Source organism: Anomaloglossus baeobatrachus, chromosome 7, assembly GCF_048569485.1.
Source record: "Anomaloglossus baeobatrachus isolate aAnoBae1 chromosome 7, aAnoBae1.hap1, whole genome shotgun sequence".
Taxonomy (NCBI): domain Eukaryota; kingdom Metazoa; phylum Chordata; class Amphibia; order Anura; family Aromobatidae; genus Anomaloglossus; species Anomaloglossus baeobatrachus.
This window is the reverse complement of record NC_134359.1, coordinates 44,923,216-44,939,827: the sequence shown is the minus strand read 5'-3', so window position 1 is coordinate 44,939,827 and position 16,612 is coordinate 44,923,216. Positions and strand designations below refer to the sequence as shown.

The 16,612-nt window shown below is 44.8% G+C and overlaps 1 protein-coding gene across 1 annotated transcript in view; it reads right to left on the bottom strand.

Annotated features, from left to right (window-relative positions):
• PSMD14 (proteasome 26S subunit, non-ATPase 14) overlaps positions 1 to 16,612 on the bottom strand; it is a 122,718-nt gene that overhangs the window by 19,155 nt on the left and 86,951 nt on the right. Inside the window, exon 7 of the mRNA XM_075318832.1 lies at positions 9,797 to 9,904. Within this exon, the coding sequence (XP_075174947.1) occupies positions 9,797 to 9,904 (108 nt within the window). The remainder of the gene's footprint in view (positions 1 to 9,796; positions 9,905 to 16,612) is intronic.

The window sequence follows — 16,612 nt, the reverse complement described above, 5'->3', positions numbered from 1 at the left end:
AGGCGTCATCACATGACCCTGTGCTACGATGGCAACCACCGAACGTCACGTGATCACTCACGTGACGTCCGGAGGGGGCGGCGGTAAGTAAAAAATATGGCCCGCGCGCATATAGATCTCGCTGCCAGACTTTGGCAGCGAGATCTAAGGGGTTAATGTTCCGGGTGGAATGCGATTCCACTCGGAACATGTAGGCACACATGTCAGCTGTTGAAAACAGCTGATGTGTGCCGATCCACGCCGCCTGCCCGCGGCAGGGGGCGGGGCTTACCGGGACACGATCCATGACGGAAAGATCCGTCCATGGTCGTGAAGGGGTTAATAGGGATGAGCGAATGGATTCGCCACTATCCGACTGATAACAGGCTATTCGCACCATTTGGTATCCGACAAATAGAACTACATCCGCTCCGATACTTTGTTTCATTTCTGACTTGAGAGAGAGAAAGAGAGAGAGAGAGAAAGAGAGAGAGAGAAAGAGAGAAAGAGAGAGAGAGAAAGAGAGAGAAAGAGAGAGAGAGAAAGAGGAGAGAAGAGAGAGAGAGAGGAAAGAGAGAGAGAAAGAGAGAGAGAGAGAGAAAAAGAGAAAGAGAAAGAGAGAGCGCGAAAGAGAGCGCGAAAGAGAGAGCGCGAAAGAGAAGAGCGCGAAAGAGCGCGAAAGAGCGCGCGAAAGAGCGCGCGAAAGAGCGCGCGAAGAGCGCGCGAAAGAGCGCGCGAAAGAGCGCGCGAAAGAGAGCGCGAAAGAGACGCGGAAAGAGAGCGCGAAAGAGAGCGCGAAAGAGAGCGCGAAAGAGAGCGCGAAAGAGGCGCGAAAGAGGGCGCGAAAGAGGGCGCGAAAGAGGGCGCGAAAGAGGGCGCGAAAGAGGGCGCGAAGAGGGCGCGAAAGAGGGCGCGAAAGAAGGCGCGAAAGAGCAAGAGAGAGAAGAGAGAGAAAGAAAGAAAAGAGAGAGAAAGAGAGAGAAGAGAGAAAGAGAAGAGAGAGAAAGAGAGAGAAAGAGAGAGAAAGAGAGGAAAAGAGAGAGAGAAGGGAGAGAGAAAGAGAGAGAAAGAGAGAGAAAGAGAGAGAAAGAGAGAAGAGAAGAGAGAGAAAGAGCGAAAGAGAAAGAGAAGAGAGAGAAAGAGCGAAAGAGAAAGAGAAAGAGAGAAAGAGAGAGAAAGAGGAGAAAGAGAGAGAAAGAGAGAGAAGAGAGAAAGAGAGAAAGAGCGAAAGAGAAAGAGAGAAAGAGAGAAAGAAAGAGAGAGAAAGAGAAAGAGAAGAGCGAAAGAGAGCGAAAGAGAGAAAGAGAGAAAAAGAGCGCGAAAGAGCGAAAAAAGAGCGAAAGAGAGAGCGCGAAAGAGAGCGCGAAAGAGAGCGCGAAAGAGAGCGCGAAAGAAGGAGCGCGAAAGAGAGCGCGAAAGAGAGCTGCGAAGAGAGCGCGAAAGAGAGCGCGAAAGAGAGCGCGAAAGAGAGAGCGCGAAAGAGAGCGCGAAAGAGAGCGCGAAAAGAGCGCGAAAGAGAGCGCGAAAGAGCGCGGAAAGAGAGCGCGAAAGAGCGCGAAAGAGAGCGCGAAAGAGCGCGAAAGAGAGCGCGAAAGAGCGCGAAAGAGCGCGAAAGAGAGCGCGAAAGAGCGCTAAGAGCGCGAAAGAGCGCGAAAGAGCGCGAAAGAGAGCGCGAAAGAGAGCGCGAAAGAGAGCGCGAAAGAGAGCGCGAAAGAGAGCGCGAAAGAGAGCGCGAAAGAGAGCGCGAAAGAGAGCGCGAAAGAGAGCGCGAAAGAGAGCGCGAAAGAGAGCGCGAAAGAGAGCGCGAAAGAGAGCGCGAAAGAAAGCGCGAAAGAAAGCGGCGAAAGAGAGCGCGAAAGAGAGCGCGAAAGAGAGCGCGAAAGAGAGCGCGAAAGAGAGCGCGAAAGAAGCGCGAAAGAGAGCGCGAAAGAGAGCGCGAAAGAGAGCGCGAAAGAGCGCGCGAAAGAGCGCGCGAAAGAAGGCGCGCGAAAGAGCGCGCGAAAGAGAAGAGAAAGAGAAGAGAGAAGAGAGGAGAAAGAGAGAGAGAAGAGAGAAAGAGAGAAAGAGAAAAAGAAATAGAGAGAAGCGAGAAAGAGAAAGCGAGAGAGAGAGAGAGAAAGAGAGAAAGAGAGAAAGAGAGAGAGAGAGAAAGAGAGAAAGAGAGAGAGAAAGAAAGAGAAAGAGAGAGAAAGAGAGAGAGAGAGAGAAAGAAAGAGAAAAGAGAAAGAGAGAGAAAGAGAAAGAGAGAGAGAAAGAGGAGAGAGAAGAGAGAAAGAGAGAAAGAGAGAGAAAGAGAAAGAGAGAGAAAGAGAAAGAAATAGAGAAAGCGAGAAAGAGAGAAAGAGAGAAAGAGAGAGAAAGAGAAAGAGAGAGTAAGAGAGAAAGAGAAGAAGAGAAGAGAAAGAGAAGAGAGAGAAAGAGAGAGAGAAAGAGAGAAAGAGAAAGAGAGAGAAAGAGAGAAAGAGAGAGAGAAAGAAAGAGAAAGAGAATAGAGAAAGAAATAGAGAAAGCGAGAAAGAGAAAGAGAGAGAAAGAGAAAGAGAGAAAGAGAGAGAAAGAGAGAAGAGAGAAAGAGGAGAAAGAGGAAAGAGAGAAAGAGAGAAAGAGAGAAGAAGAAGAGAAAGAGAGAGAAAGAGAGAAAGAGAGAAGAAGGAGAAAGAGAAAGAGAGAAAGAGAGAAAGAGAGAAAGAGAGAAGAGAGAAAGGAGAGGAGAAGAGAAAGAGAAAGAGAGAAAGAGGAGAAAGAGAGAGAAGAGAGAAGAGAGGAGAGAGAGAGAAGAGGAGAGAAGAGAGAGAGAAAAAGAGAAAGAGAGAAAGAGAGAAAGAGAGAGAGAAAAAGAGGAAAAGAGAGAGAGAAAGAGAGAGAAGAGAGAGAAAGAGAGAGAGAAAGAGAGAGAAGAAAGAGAAGAGAGGAAGAGAGAGAGAAAGAGAAAGAGAGAAAGAGAGAAAGAAAGAAAGAGAAAAAGAGAAAGAGAAAGAAAGAGAGAGAAAGAGAAAGAGAGAGAAAGAAATAGAGAAAGAGAGAAAGAGAAAGCGAGAAAGAGCGAGAAAGAGCGAGAAAGAGCGAGAAAGAGCGAGAAAGAGAGAGAAAGAGAGAGAAAGAGAGAGAAAGAGAGAAAGAGAAAAAGAGAGAAAGAGAAAGAGAGAAAGAAAGAAAAAGAGAGAAAGAGAGAGAGAGAAAGAGCGAGAGCGAGCGAAAGAGAGAGAAAGAGAGAGAAAGAGAGAAAGAGAGAGAAAGAGAGAAAGAGAGAGAAAGAGAGAAAGAGAGAGAAAGAGAGAGAAAGAGAGAAAGAAAGAGAGAAAGATATTTACAATGACAATCCAGCCATCTCAAGGAACGGGGGATAGATAATGCCTTCCTTGACCAATTGGCAAAATATTAGGTGAAAAAAACCCAACTTATTGATGTAATGTGGGAATTAATTGTTTTTATATAAGGGCATTACTTGGATAAAGTGATCGTAGTTAATTACGTATTTTAATTGCTACTTTGTTCCAAAATTTCTCAACACAACTGTGATAACTCAACAGCGATGAGTAATTTACATGGGATTAAAGGGTTATTGTCATCATGATAAAGGGATAAAATGGTCTGTAAAAACAAAAAAACAACAACTTATTCAAAATCCTACTTAGTCTCAAAGAAGGATTTTAAATGTTATTGTGTACTGCTTGTTTCCTGGGTCACCATCCACCTCTGCAGTCTGTCAGAAGTGGCCGGTCTAGTAGGGAAGGAGTGCAGAACTTACAATATCTATAACAAAGAGCTTGTAAGTTCTGCTCTGAAGAGGAACATATCCCTCTTGCTTGCAGCATAGAAAAGTGTCGTAACGGTCACAGTCGACTCTCTGCTACATGAGACTTGTGAGTTATTTCCATTCTTGACTGTCAACATTAAACATATTTTCCTTTCCTTTGGCAATGATAGGGGGTAAATGTCAGTTTGCTTTCCAGCAGCTTCTGACTCCTGGTCAGGTGTTTCTGGTTTGGGGCCATTCCCAGCCCCTTTATATATCCTCTGCAACCAGCAGAGGATGCAGGTTATTCTCTTTGCCATTTGGATTCTGGTCTTGGAGGTGGAAGGAGCTGCTGAAAACCTCTGTTGATGTTGCTGTGGTGGCTGCAGTCTTGATGCTGACTTTAGCAGTCTGTTGTTGTGTTCCCCCATCTGTCTTCCTCCCCTGGTGTGTTTCAGTGCAGCAGTGGGGCTAGCATCCTTCACCTGCCCACTCTCTAGCCAGGGATTATTGTAGGGTCTGTTCAGGGCTTCAGGTTCCTGCTTGGTGACAGGTGAGGAACCTGTATATGGACTGGCTAGGAGTGCAGGGTACAGCAGAGGTAAGTGGAGGAGGTGTCCATCTTCCCTGTCACTAGTCCTTGAGCCTATCGTTGTTAAAGTGTTCTTGATGTACCCCTCGTTTGTCACGGTATAACCCCTGTTAGTGTGTGTTTTTGCTCACGCCAGACCATCCCTAGTCTGTGTCATGACAGTAACTATGTTGCTGGTCAGAACTGTCAATCAGGAGCATGCCGCCCTCACGTAAGCAGGAAGCCAGGAGGAAGGGCACCGTTTCGCAAGAGGTTGCCCACTACTCAGACAACCCCTTCTCAATCTATATGTCTCCACCTTGTAAAATAATAACACTTCCAATACTGCTGGATTGGCTCTGCAGCGGAAGGAAGTGCCTCTCCAGGGTCTCGCATGACATTATGTCACACGATCCCTATGGTCAATCAAAGGTCCCCTCTTTGGGCACATAAGACATCCAGAGGAAGTGAGGGAGAAGCCACAGCTCTTTTTTCCTTCAGATGCCAAGTCCAAAGTAGGGAACAGTATTGGTCGATTAGCCGCAGAGATTGTGTGAAATAATGTCATGCAAGCCCCAGGAAAGGCAGTGGTGAAACCACTGGAGCAGTGCTAGAGGTAACTAGAGGTTATTGTTTCATAAAGAGAAACATACTGATTGGGAAACAGGTTGTCCAAGCAGAATTAAAGTATATAGAAAGTATAAAAATTATATACAGTAGTAGGAGCCCTTGTCCATAAGTTGGATCAATTGTAAAATGAAAATGCTATATATAAACAACTAGCTGTACTCCCCGGCTTCGCCCGGGTTAATAACTGCTGTTAACAAAATAGAATGTATTAACAAAAATGTATTCTGCACACAAAAACCACAAAACAAATATAAATGTAATTATGTCTGTCTCCCCCTCTGTGTATATCTCTCTGTCTCTCTCTTTCCCTGTCTGTCTCTTTCTCTGTCTGTCTCAATCTCTTTCCCTGTCTGTCTATCTCTGTCACTTTCCCTGTCTGTCTCTTAACATGTCTCTCCCTTTCCCTCTCTTTCCCTGTCAGTCTGTCTCTTACCCTGTCTGTGTGTCTCTTTCCCTGTCTGCATTGTGACACGCCAACATTCCATATAAGGACATGGCTGTGCATTCTTCTGAAGTTCTGGCTGCACTGTGGCTCCCATCTCCATTCGCTTTAATGGAGGCAGGTTTTTTGGTGAATAACTGTAAAGTGCGGGGTTAAAATTTCCCCTCAAAACAGCCTATGACGCTCTCGGGGTCCAGAAGTGTGAGTGTGCAAAATTTTGTGGCTGTAGCTGCGACGGTGCAGATGCCAATGACAGACAGACAGACAGCTTTATATATTAGATTCGGGTCTGAGGGCTTGACTGGTGATATTTAAAGAGGTAATCCCATCTTATATCAAATGAAGGCATATTATTAGAATATCACCTAGTGATAACACACCGCATCTCTTTATAAATTTTGGCTGCACTGGTCCTGTTCACTAGTATAGGGTCACACTGCCTGGTCAGGAAACCAGAGGCTCATATGCAGGGAAAAAAAATCCCAAAAAGAGGGCACGTCATTACACCAGTGCTGGGTTGACTAGATTCTCAGGATTGGCTGGGATCTAAGATGAACATAAATTGTTGGCACATTCTAGCAATAAGTCATCACTTTTATAAGATGGAAAGACCCCATAATGGGAGTCCTGCTCACACATGCACATGGCTGAAAAATTTCTAATGATCACGAAAAAGGCAAAAGAACAAAGAAAAAGGACCCAATACATACACAAGCTTTGACATGTAATATTGCTTGAAATGTTGATACATTTTCAAGTTTTTATGATAATTTTAAAAAAAGAGAACTTGTCACCAGATTTGGGGCCTATAAGCTGCAGCCACCACCACCAGGCTCTTATATAATAACATGCTGTATATAAGAGCCCAGGCCGCTGTGTAGAACTTAAAAATCACTTTATAATACTCACCTAAGGGGCGGTGCGGTGCCAGACTGGTTGCATGGGAGTCTCAGTTCTCCGGTGCATCCTCTTTTGGCCATCTTTGTCTTCATCCTTCTGAAGCCTATGTGCATGACGCGTCCTACATCATATACACAGGTTGGCATTGAGGTCCTGTGCAAGCGCACTACTATACTTTGATCTGTATTGCTCAGTGCACATTAAATGATCCTGCACAGGACCTTAATGCCGGCGAGTGTAGATGACATCGGACGCGTCATGCACCCAGGCTTCAGAAGATGGAGGACAAAGATGGCCGAATGAGGAGGTGCCGGTACTGGAGAACGGAGACACTCATCCGACCACTCTGCACCGCACCACTCGTTAGGTGAATATTATAAAGTGATTTTTACGTTCTACACAGCGGCCTGGGCACTTTTATACACCATGTAAGAATGCTGTATATAAGAGCTCACTGGTGGTGGCCGCAGCTTACAGTCGCCAAATCTAGTGACAGGTTCCCTATAAAGAGGGAAGACCCTACAGAAAAAGGGTCTGGCTGGGTGCGGCCCCCACAGATTCATCAAAATGTACAAAAGTGGTGTATGTCAGCTGAAAGATGCGCCACATTCATTAAGAGGTTAATGCCTACTAATGAATCAGGGGCATCTTACGCTGTCGCGTCCTTCATCAGGACCTATGTGCAAACACCAGTTCTGATTAATTGGGTCCATAAATTAATTAAATTACCGCCAAATTAGAGGTGTGTTGGTGTGTCCGTCTGTACTGGATAAGGCAATATAGTTGGATAGCTATATGAGATCGCACATAATGCCATGTATTGTATCTAATAATGGAGATAAAGTAACTCTCCTTGGTGTCGCTAATACACTGACTATGGGGAGGGATGGGGCTGCCCAGTGGCCTCCATGGTGGTTTAGTCAACAAGGCCACCCGTTAGAGCAGAGATTAGCAAGACTCCAGAACAAAGAATAAGAAGTGACTGTACACAGTGTGCAGAATTATTAGGCAAGTTGTATTTTAGATGATTTTTTTGTTATTATTGATAAACAACTATGTCCTCAATCAACCTAAAAGACTCAAATATGAAAGCTTAATATTTTTGGAATTTGGAGTGGGGTTTTTTAGATTTTCTATCTTAGGAGGATATCTGTTTGTGCAGTTAACTATTATTATGCAGAATTATTAGGCAACTTAATAAAAACCAAATCTATTCCCATCTCACTTTGGTTTACCTGGTGAAAATAAACATTTCTGACATGCAAAAACAAACCCCCCCAAAAATAGTGACCAATATAGCCACCTTTTCTTTATGATGACATTCAGCAGCCGACCATCCATAGATTCTGTCAGTTGCTTGATCTGTTTGCGATCAACATTGCGTGCAACAGCCACCACAGCCTCCAGACACAGCTCCCAGAGGTGCACTATTTTCCCTCCCTGTAGATCTCACATTTTATGAGGGACCACAGGTTCTTTATGGGGTTCAGATCAGGTGAACAAGGGGGCCATGTCATTATTTTTTCATCTTTTAGACCTTTACTGGCCAGCCACGCTGTGGAGTAGTTGGATGCATGTGATGGAGCATTGTCCTGCATGAAAATCATTTTTTTTCTTGAACGATACCGACTTCTTCCTGTACCACTGCTTGAAGAAGTTGTCTTCTAGAAACTGGCAGTAGGTCTGGGAGTTGAGCTTCACTCCATCCTCAACCCGAAAAGGTCCCACAAGTTCATCTTTGATGATACCAGCCAAGACCAGTACCCCACCTCCACCTTGCTGGCATCTGAGTTGGAGTGGCAGTTATTTTGCACATTTTTTGCCCAACACGCTTCTTGCGACCCTGTTGGCTATTTGCCATGAAACGCTTGATTGTTCGGTGATCACGCTTCAAAAGTTTGGCAATTTCAAGACTGCTGCATCCCTCTGCAAGACAACTTACAATTTTGGACTTTTTAGAGCCCGTCAAATCTCTCTTTTGACCCATTTTGCCAAAGGAACGGAAGTTGCCTAATAATTAAGCACAACGTATATAGGGTGTTGATGTCATTACACCGCACCCCTCCTCATTACAGAGATGCACATCACCGGATTTACTTAATTGGTAGTTGGCTCTCAGCCTATACAGCTTGGAGTAGGACAACATGTAAAAAAATTATCATGTGACCAATATACTTATTTGAATAATAATTCAGCACACAGTGTACGTTCATCCTGGGGTATTAAGTATTCTTTTCAACTCTTAAGTTGGAGTTCATACTTGGCAGATGCACTGCTGCAATTTCCAAAATTGCAGCAAAAATATTGCCGCTCCAACACAATCACGAAAAAAAAAATATAATTATGCAACTCTGCAGTCATGTGTGAACATTGGCTTAAGACCCATATCAGATCAGTAGGGATCCGTTGCCCCAACCAATAAGGGGTTCGCAGCTTCCAAGGCGGCCGGATGTAAACCCATATGGCGCCAGAAGAGCACAGTGCCACATATGGTATAGTGGCCGTGGTACTGCACATTCACGCCCATTCATTATTAATTATTATGGAGCCATTTATTCGATGGCGCTTTACATATGAAAAAAGGGGTACACAATAGGGACAAGTACAATAATCATAAACAAAACAAGGCACAGACTGGTGCAGGAGAAGAGGACCCTGCCCGCGAGGGCTCACAGTCTACAGAGGATGGGTGAGGGTACAGTAGGTGAGGGTGGAGATGGTCATGCGGCGTTATAGCGGACTAAGGGTTACGGCATGTTGTAGGCTTGTTGGAAGAGGTGGGTCTTCAGATTCCTTTTCAAGATTTCAATGGTAGGTGAGAGTCTGATGTGTTGTTGTAGAGCATTCCAGAGTATGGGGGAGGCACGGGAGAAATCTTAGATGTGTTTGAGGGAAGAGGAGATGCGAGGGGAATGGAGAAGGAGATCTTGTGAGGATCAGAGGTTACGTGCAGGTAACTACCGGGAGACTAGGTCACAGATGTAGGGAGGAGACAGAATGTGGATAGCATGGGTAGTGTTTTGAACAGGAGTCGTTGGGCAATGGGAAGCCAGTGAATGGATTGGCAGAGAGGAGAGGTTGGGGAGTAGCGGGTGGGACAGGTGGATTAGTCGGGCATCAGCGTTTAGAATAGATTGTAGGGGGGTGAGACTGTTAGAAGAGAGGCCACAGAGCAGGGGGCTGCAATAGTCCAGGCGGGAGATAATAAGGGCATGCACTAGGGTTTTTGCATGTAAACTTCTTAGCTTGTCACAGATATATCCGTACTGAAAAAAACCTTTAATTTGAAAATGTTTCTATTTTCATACTTTTTTTGTTTAGACAGAGCTAAATCCACCATTAAACACAATGTGGTTTTTTTTTGTCAATCCGTGTTTCCATCTCTAATGTGATCCAAAATGTTGAATAAAATTAAAATTTTCATTTATTTATAATCCTTTTTATACAAAAGCTGACATTGCTGATCTCTCACGTCTGCATACACATTTGCTATCAGCGGCGTGCCTCATTTACCGCTCCTTTGTTCTCGTTGACCTACCTGTATAGACGGCTTGTTCAAGTGCCCAAGGTTGGAAGTGGTTTGCCTTGGTTCGTGTCCCAAAACCATCATGTTGGCATTGATTAATCTGAAGGCGTCAATAACAACCTGTAAAAAAAAAAACCAAAAAACAAACTGTCACGTCAATTCCTTTTTGGACTCCACAACAGTGGTCACTGCACGATCCGCTTGCAGAAATCTTGGCGCCGCTCCCAATACTCATTTAATTATAATATTAATAAAAACCGCCCCCTGCCGTGTGAACCATCAGGACACTTCTCTCATTCTAGGAGGGAAAAAAAGAAACCCTAAAAGGCCAATTAAAGTATATTTTTTATATCCTTATAGAAAAATAAGTATAGATAGGTTCATGTATGAGGGGGTTTATGGATTACGGCTGATGCTTTCTGTAGAAGCGACACCTGAGTGCCATCTTATCTTCAATGTCAGCGAGAGGCTAAACAAGAAAGTGAGCACAAGCTAAGGGACCGGGTCCGGGCCCAGTCCTGTCACATCAATTACAGAAGGAAGATATGTGAAATGACAACAAAATTATAGCCAGCTAGGAACAATTCTCCAAATCAGATGGCTTTCATAAGTCCTGGCCAATGGTGTCTATCTGCTGACAATCTGTTTTGTTTTTGTTTTTTTTGGCCGTTTTCCCTAAATACCAATGCATCTCTTACAGGATGGGCACCCGAGTCTTATATACTGCAAAGTCCTACAAATATGAGTTCTCATGGCAGGAAGGTCAAAAAGGAAATCAACCCCAAGGACGGGCGGTGCGGCAGAGTTATCAATGCTCACTAATTCTTTAGATAGTGCAAACTTACGCAAGTCTTAAAATGCCCTGGATTTGTCGAAGTGACTAGACAATCGAAAGGTCTGCCAAAATTTACATCACCTGTTACTTTACCTCTGCTGTGCCAGAAATGTGAAATTCAGGTATCACCCCTCCTACACCATATATATGATACTTCGGGGAGGCTTTCACATTTGTTATAGACTAGAGTTGAGCAGATTGCTAATAATCCGGGTCCGGCGGATCAGTGGTGGGTTGACAAAAAAAGTCGAGAGAGAGAGAGAGATCGATCGAGGGAGAGATTGATCGATCGATCGATCGAGAGAGATCGAGAGATTGAGGGAGAGATCGAGGGAGAGACAGAGAGCGATCGAGAGAGAGAGATCGAGAGAGATCGAGAAAAAAAAAAAAAAAAGCCGAATCCGGATAGTGTACACGGAATCCCGCGTCGGACTTGGATCTAACGCTGAAACCGCGCGGATCCGAATTTTTACAGTCTGAATCCGCTCAACACTATTATAGACCCCTTGGTCTATGTTCCCTGATGAATCCCTGGCATCTTTGGTAGGAAACACGTCGGTCCTGCGCTTCTGAACTACAACTCAGATAAGTACTCTAGTACCCACCACTGCATTGCAATGAGGGTTATTGATAATTTGTTTTTATTTGGTGCTATTTGTTAGGGTTTAATAGGGCTAGTGAGGGCTTCCAGTCGTTGAATGGGGGCGTCACAACCCTAGGACGTCATACCCTCCGTTACCAGTTAGGGAGAGACACTTTAAGGCCAATTAGGGCCAGTGCTTTTCTATTGTTTACCTCCCAACCGGTTACTATCAGTATATACCCTATACCTTACCATTTTTCTTTTGTGTGTTTTTTGGTCACTTGACCTTTTAGTGATATTATTAAAAGTTAAATTTTAACGGGGTACTCCCTTTATGGTTTTTCTGCCAGAAATTTGCACCATGTCACAATTAAGTTACGCCACTTTCTCGTGATGCCACACCTCCTTGTCAGACAAGGCGCAAGAAGTCTGTAAAAACATGTGTCTGAAAGAAAATGCTTTTCTATACTCACCTGTCTTCACACTGCTGTGTCTTGCTTCAAGGCCCACTCATTATGCTCATTGCATATTCACTGCACTGCCGACCCGGAATCAAGTGTGACCGCAGCGCCGGAGACATCAGCGCCGGAGACATCAGCACCACGGACAGCAGCGCCGGAGACATCAGCACCACGGACAGCAGCGCCGGAGACATCAGGACCACGGACAGCAGCGCCGGAGACATCAGGACCATGTACAGCAGCGCCGGAGACATCAGCACCACGGACAGCAGCGCTGGGTACAGGTGAGTAAAAAGTTCCTGATCTCTATGTGCTATCACAGATAGTACACAAAGAACACACGTGTGTGTTGTCCACGGACGTGTGAAAAGAGGCGTAAGGTAAAGTATTGGGTTCAACTTGAGTCATGGTTAAAGTTGGTGTTTGTACCAAACCGACGTTTCAAAAAAAAATAAAAAACAAAAAACAACCCAGAGTTTGGGTTCAGAGTTCATGTGCTTTACATATGAACACCACTCATGCGAACATCTCTGATTTATACCAAATCCGGTGCCAGAATGACCCTCTGAAATGATCTGTGATTGGAGGAGAATGTGTGCTTGCTGGAGGGTATGTTACTCACTCGATAGTAAGAGTCATGGCTTTGTCCTTCTGGTTCCTGGCTGGTAGAGTCGAGAGTAGACCTCTTGGTTTGGGATGTGATCCATGGTGGATGGAGTGCTGCTACACTGTCATTCCCCATTGAAGAAGGGCGCTCCCCTTTGAAATGCATCAAGATTTGGATGTACCAGGCACCCATAGTTCTCTTTTAGTGATGTCACATGCTGGCTTCTTCATCGGGAATCCCCACACTAGACTCCCAGGCAACACTTCCACCCTGAGCGTCTTGGGTCCCAGCAGCACTCCATCCACTGTGAATCGTATCCCAAAACCAGAGGTCTACACTCGACTGTCACCCAGGTCAGTTTTATGTATGGAGAAAACACTGGGTAATAAAGGGAAAATAGGGACTTCTCTGATGAAAAGTGGGGCCAAGAGTGATTGCGTTCATCTGCTATAATTGTTTGACACACAATACATGAGTGAAAGAGATGTAGCCGCTGATAATCCACATGTGTATAGAGGCAATAAAGGGGAAAACAAAAAAGTGTTTCTTCTACGCTGTTGAAGACTTCAGGATGGAAGAGTCCATGAAACAATATATCTAACGATGTGTCGGCGGGGTCACGTCGTAAGTGACGCACATCCGGCATAGTGTTGTCGTAGCGTGTGACAACGTAAGATTGCGATTGAACGAAAAACAGTTCATCGCATGCACGTCGTTCAAAAGCTAAAAATTGTACGTCGGGTTGTTCAATGTTCCTGGGGCAGCACACATCGCAGTGTGAGACACCCCAGGAACGATGAACAGATCTTACCTGCGTCCCGCGGATCCCGCCGGCATTGCGGAAGGAAGGAGGTGGGCGGGATGTTTACGTCCCGCTCATCTCCGCCCCTCCGCTTCTATTGGCCGGCTGCCGCGTGACGTCGCTGTGACGCCGAACGTCCCTTCCACTCCAGGAAGTGGATGTACGCCGCCCACATCGAGGTCGTATGGACGGGTAAGTACGTGTGACGGCAAATAATCATTTGTGCGACACGGTCAACAAATTGAACACGCCACACATACGATGGGGGCGGGTACGATCGCATACGATATCGTAAGGTGTAAAGCAGGCTTTAGACACACGGCATGAAAATCAGAGTGAGTGGAGTGCGATAAAACATTGCATTCTACTCGGACCAACATTACCCTATGTGCCAGCACCCATGAGCGATTATTTTCTCAGCCCTAATCGGAACGAGAAAACAGTCGCAGCATGTTGCGGGTGCAATGTGATCCTTGTTTCTCTCGCACCCATTCAAGACTATGGGGAGAGAGAAAAATCGCAGCTATTCTGACGACTCAGACCCTCAACAGAGACGTAGTGTTTCCACCCTGGCGTGCCAACGAGGTCGCTCGTCGTTATGGCGTCAAACACAGCGATGCATGCTGCCCAGCGGGACACCAACGATCAAAAAATAAACCAGGACGTGCAGGTACGATCAGCAATATCGCAGCCGGGGTGGTGGGGGGGGGGGGGGGGGCGTTCGCTGCTATGTGTCACACGTAGAGAGATCGATAGTGAGGTCGCTCTTGCGTCACAAAACCTGTGATGTTTCAGCGATTTTGCTAACGACATCGCTATGTGTAACGGGGCCTTAGGGATTCAAGGCTAAAGATGGCGCTGTAAAATATGGTTCCTTATGGTGTATGGCGCATTATCAGTCTTTATGTTTTTTTTATTTTTTACCAGGAACACACACTTAATACTATTTTTACTATTAAATCCCCCTCCCAAAGATACAAGTCATTGGGGTCTTTCAATCATCAATGATACCTGTCTGAATATGGATCCAGTATGGCTGTCATTGGAACAAAGCCTAAAGTGGGTAACAATAGTTTTTTGGGTGACACTGTATCCAGAACCATAAAAAAATACATCACACTAGCAACAAAAAAAAAAAACCCACAAAAAAAACCAGTCGCTTCATAGAGTGGTGGTAAATGTTCTGGAATTTTTACAATGAAATCTCAGCATAGTATGAAGACGCTGATCTTCCTTGTGCCAAAGCATTCTGTGCTTCCTCGGGTTCTGGATTCCAACTTCTTGTCATCTTTGTACACTTGATTGGTCTCCCACAGATTTGAAAACCTTATGTACAACTTTTGGATGGGCTCCTGTTTTTTTTTTTTTTTCTTATTTGCTTGGAAAACATCGTTAAAGCGGGGGAACAATTCAGAATTTTCTTTTCAATGAATTCACTGAAAGAACGTAAAATATACCATTCATATCCTGAGTAGGGAGGGCAATAAATACATATTGATAAAAGGGACAATGTCATTACAAACACTTCCAGCTCCCTCTCCCACACTGACTGCTGGGAAATGAGATCTGGTAGGGTTTGTAATGATACATAACCGAGCGCCACTGCATCTCTACACAGGATCTGCAGAGATTGGTGAGGGGGGCATGCTCTTTTCTACACTGCATGATGCTTCTTGCTAATGATTGGTCAATGTTAAACAAGGGAAGAAGTACACACCCCCCAGAGAAAAAGCTCTGGTAACACCCAGTTGAACTGATTAATTAATCTTAAATACAACCGCAGTAGGGAGAGGAATTAAAAACAGAAACAGGTTTTACTCAGCTCTACAGCCACTATTCCATGACGTGGGCAGTTTATCATGCTCAATCTGGTGAAAGATCTTCTTTAAAGGGCATCTGCAACCAGGTTTTTGCTATGTAATCTCAAAGCAGCATGCTGTAGGGGCAGAGAGCCCAATTCCAGCAATGTGTCACTTGCTGGTCTGCATGCTATCATTTTGATACAATCAGATCTAGCAGTGCTCAGAATGCTGAGCTTTGTATAACCCCCACCCATATCACTGATTCGGCTTTCTATGTACACTGTACATTGATAGAAAGATGTAAACCATTGGTGGGGGTGGGAGTTACGATGAGCAGTTTACTAGGGGGCATGACACACCTAGTCCTCTAGTGATAATCTCCTGCTGATAAAACACTAATTTCATTGAACAACACAGAGCCCAATAAGTGATACATCTCTGGCTCTCAGCCTGTGTATTATGCTGCTCACACATTACATAGTAAAAACCTGCAAACAGATTCCATTTAGGCTTTCTACTTTGTGACGTCATGGAAGCATAAGTGGAAATTAACTATAGAATGCCTTCTCCATTTCTAATGTGAACATGCACCTAGAAGAACAAAGTCATTGTGAAGGGAGGGGGACGAGTTGTGCTGAAAGTCATTGTGAAGGGAGGGGGAGGAGGTGTGCTGTGTTCAGTGGATCCTGTGATATTTACTTTAGATAGAGGGGTTACCTGTCATTGTATGGGATGGGGGGGGGGAAAGCGTGGGTATGCTCGATATACAGTTGCAGAGTCCAGGTTTATGCAAGGACTGCCAAATCACTGCACACTATAGAGCGTCAACCTGGACTAAACACAAGTATTTGCTCCCTGTACAATGCACGGTACCGCCGTCACTAAGCTTTAAGATCAAACGACAAAAACATGAAGAAAACTTAACAGACTGCACAGCATCAGATCTCTGGTGCACAATTTAAATTTAGATAGTGCTCATGATATTAGTCCCATATGTCACCATCTATGACACAGAGCCCAACTCCGGTACAGAAATAGCGCTGGGAAGAAATAACAGGCAGAACTTTCTAGAAACATCTGGACATTAAAGTCTTCTGCAATAATTAACACATCGCTAATGTAAAATAATTTAACTCTACTCTAGCGTTAGAACGTGCTGCCTACAAAGGCACAGGCCCTCACCGCAACCGGAATATGGATCATCGAACGCTTGAATGCTGGATTTATCGTCTGTCGGACACTTACTATCAACATGGCCACTGGACCGGGGACGTGAAAATGTTTTTTACTCAGCTCTACTGTATCCCCTTGGTATTAACAACCCTGCAACTGTACATTTTAACAATACAAACATAAAATAAAATAAAGCATTTTTCTGACTATAAGACGCACTTTTTAGCAAGGTAACAACTTGCTAAAATTGCATGTGCGTCTTATAGTGGGCAGTCAGTAAGGACAGCAGTGCCGGACCTCCCTTATAAGCAGTGCTCATGAATAGTGATGGGTGAACCCGGACTGTAAAACCCTGGATCCATGAGGGATATCTAGTATCCGTGCACCGATACCAGGCCCACAGTTACATAGGTTGAAAAAAGACCTAGGTCAATCTAGTTCACCCTTCCTCCGCCAATCTACATTTTGTCCCCAAGTCACTTATAACCATCAATGTTGTGTACTGAGGAAATCATCCAGCCCTTTTTTAAAAGCTGTTATAGTGTCTGCCATTACTACCCCTTGT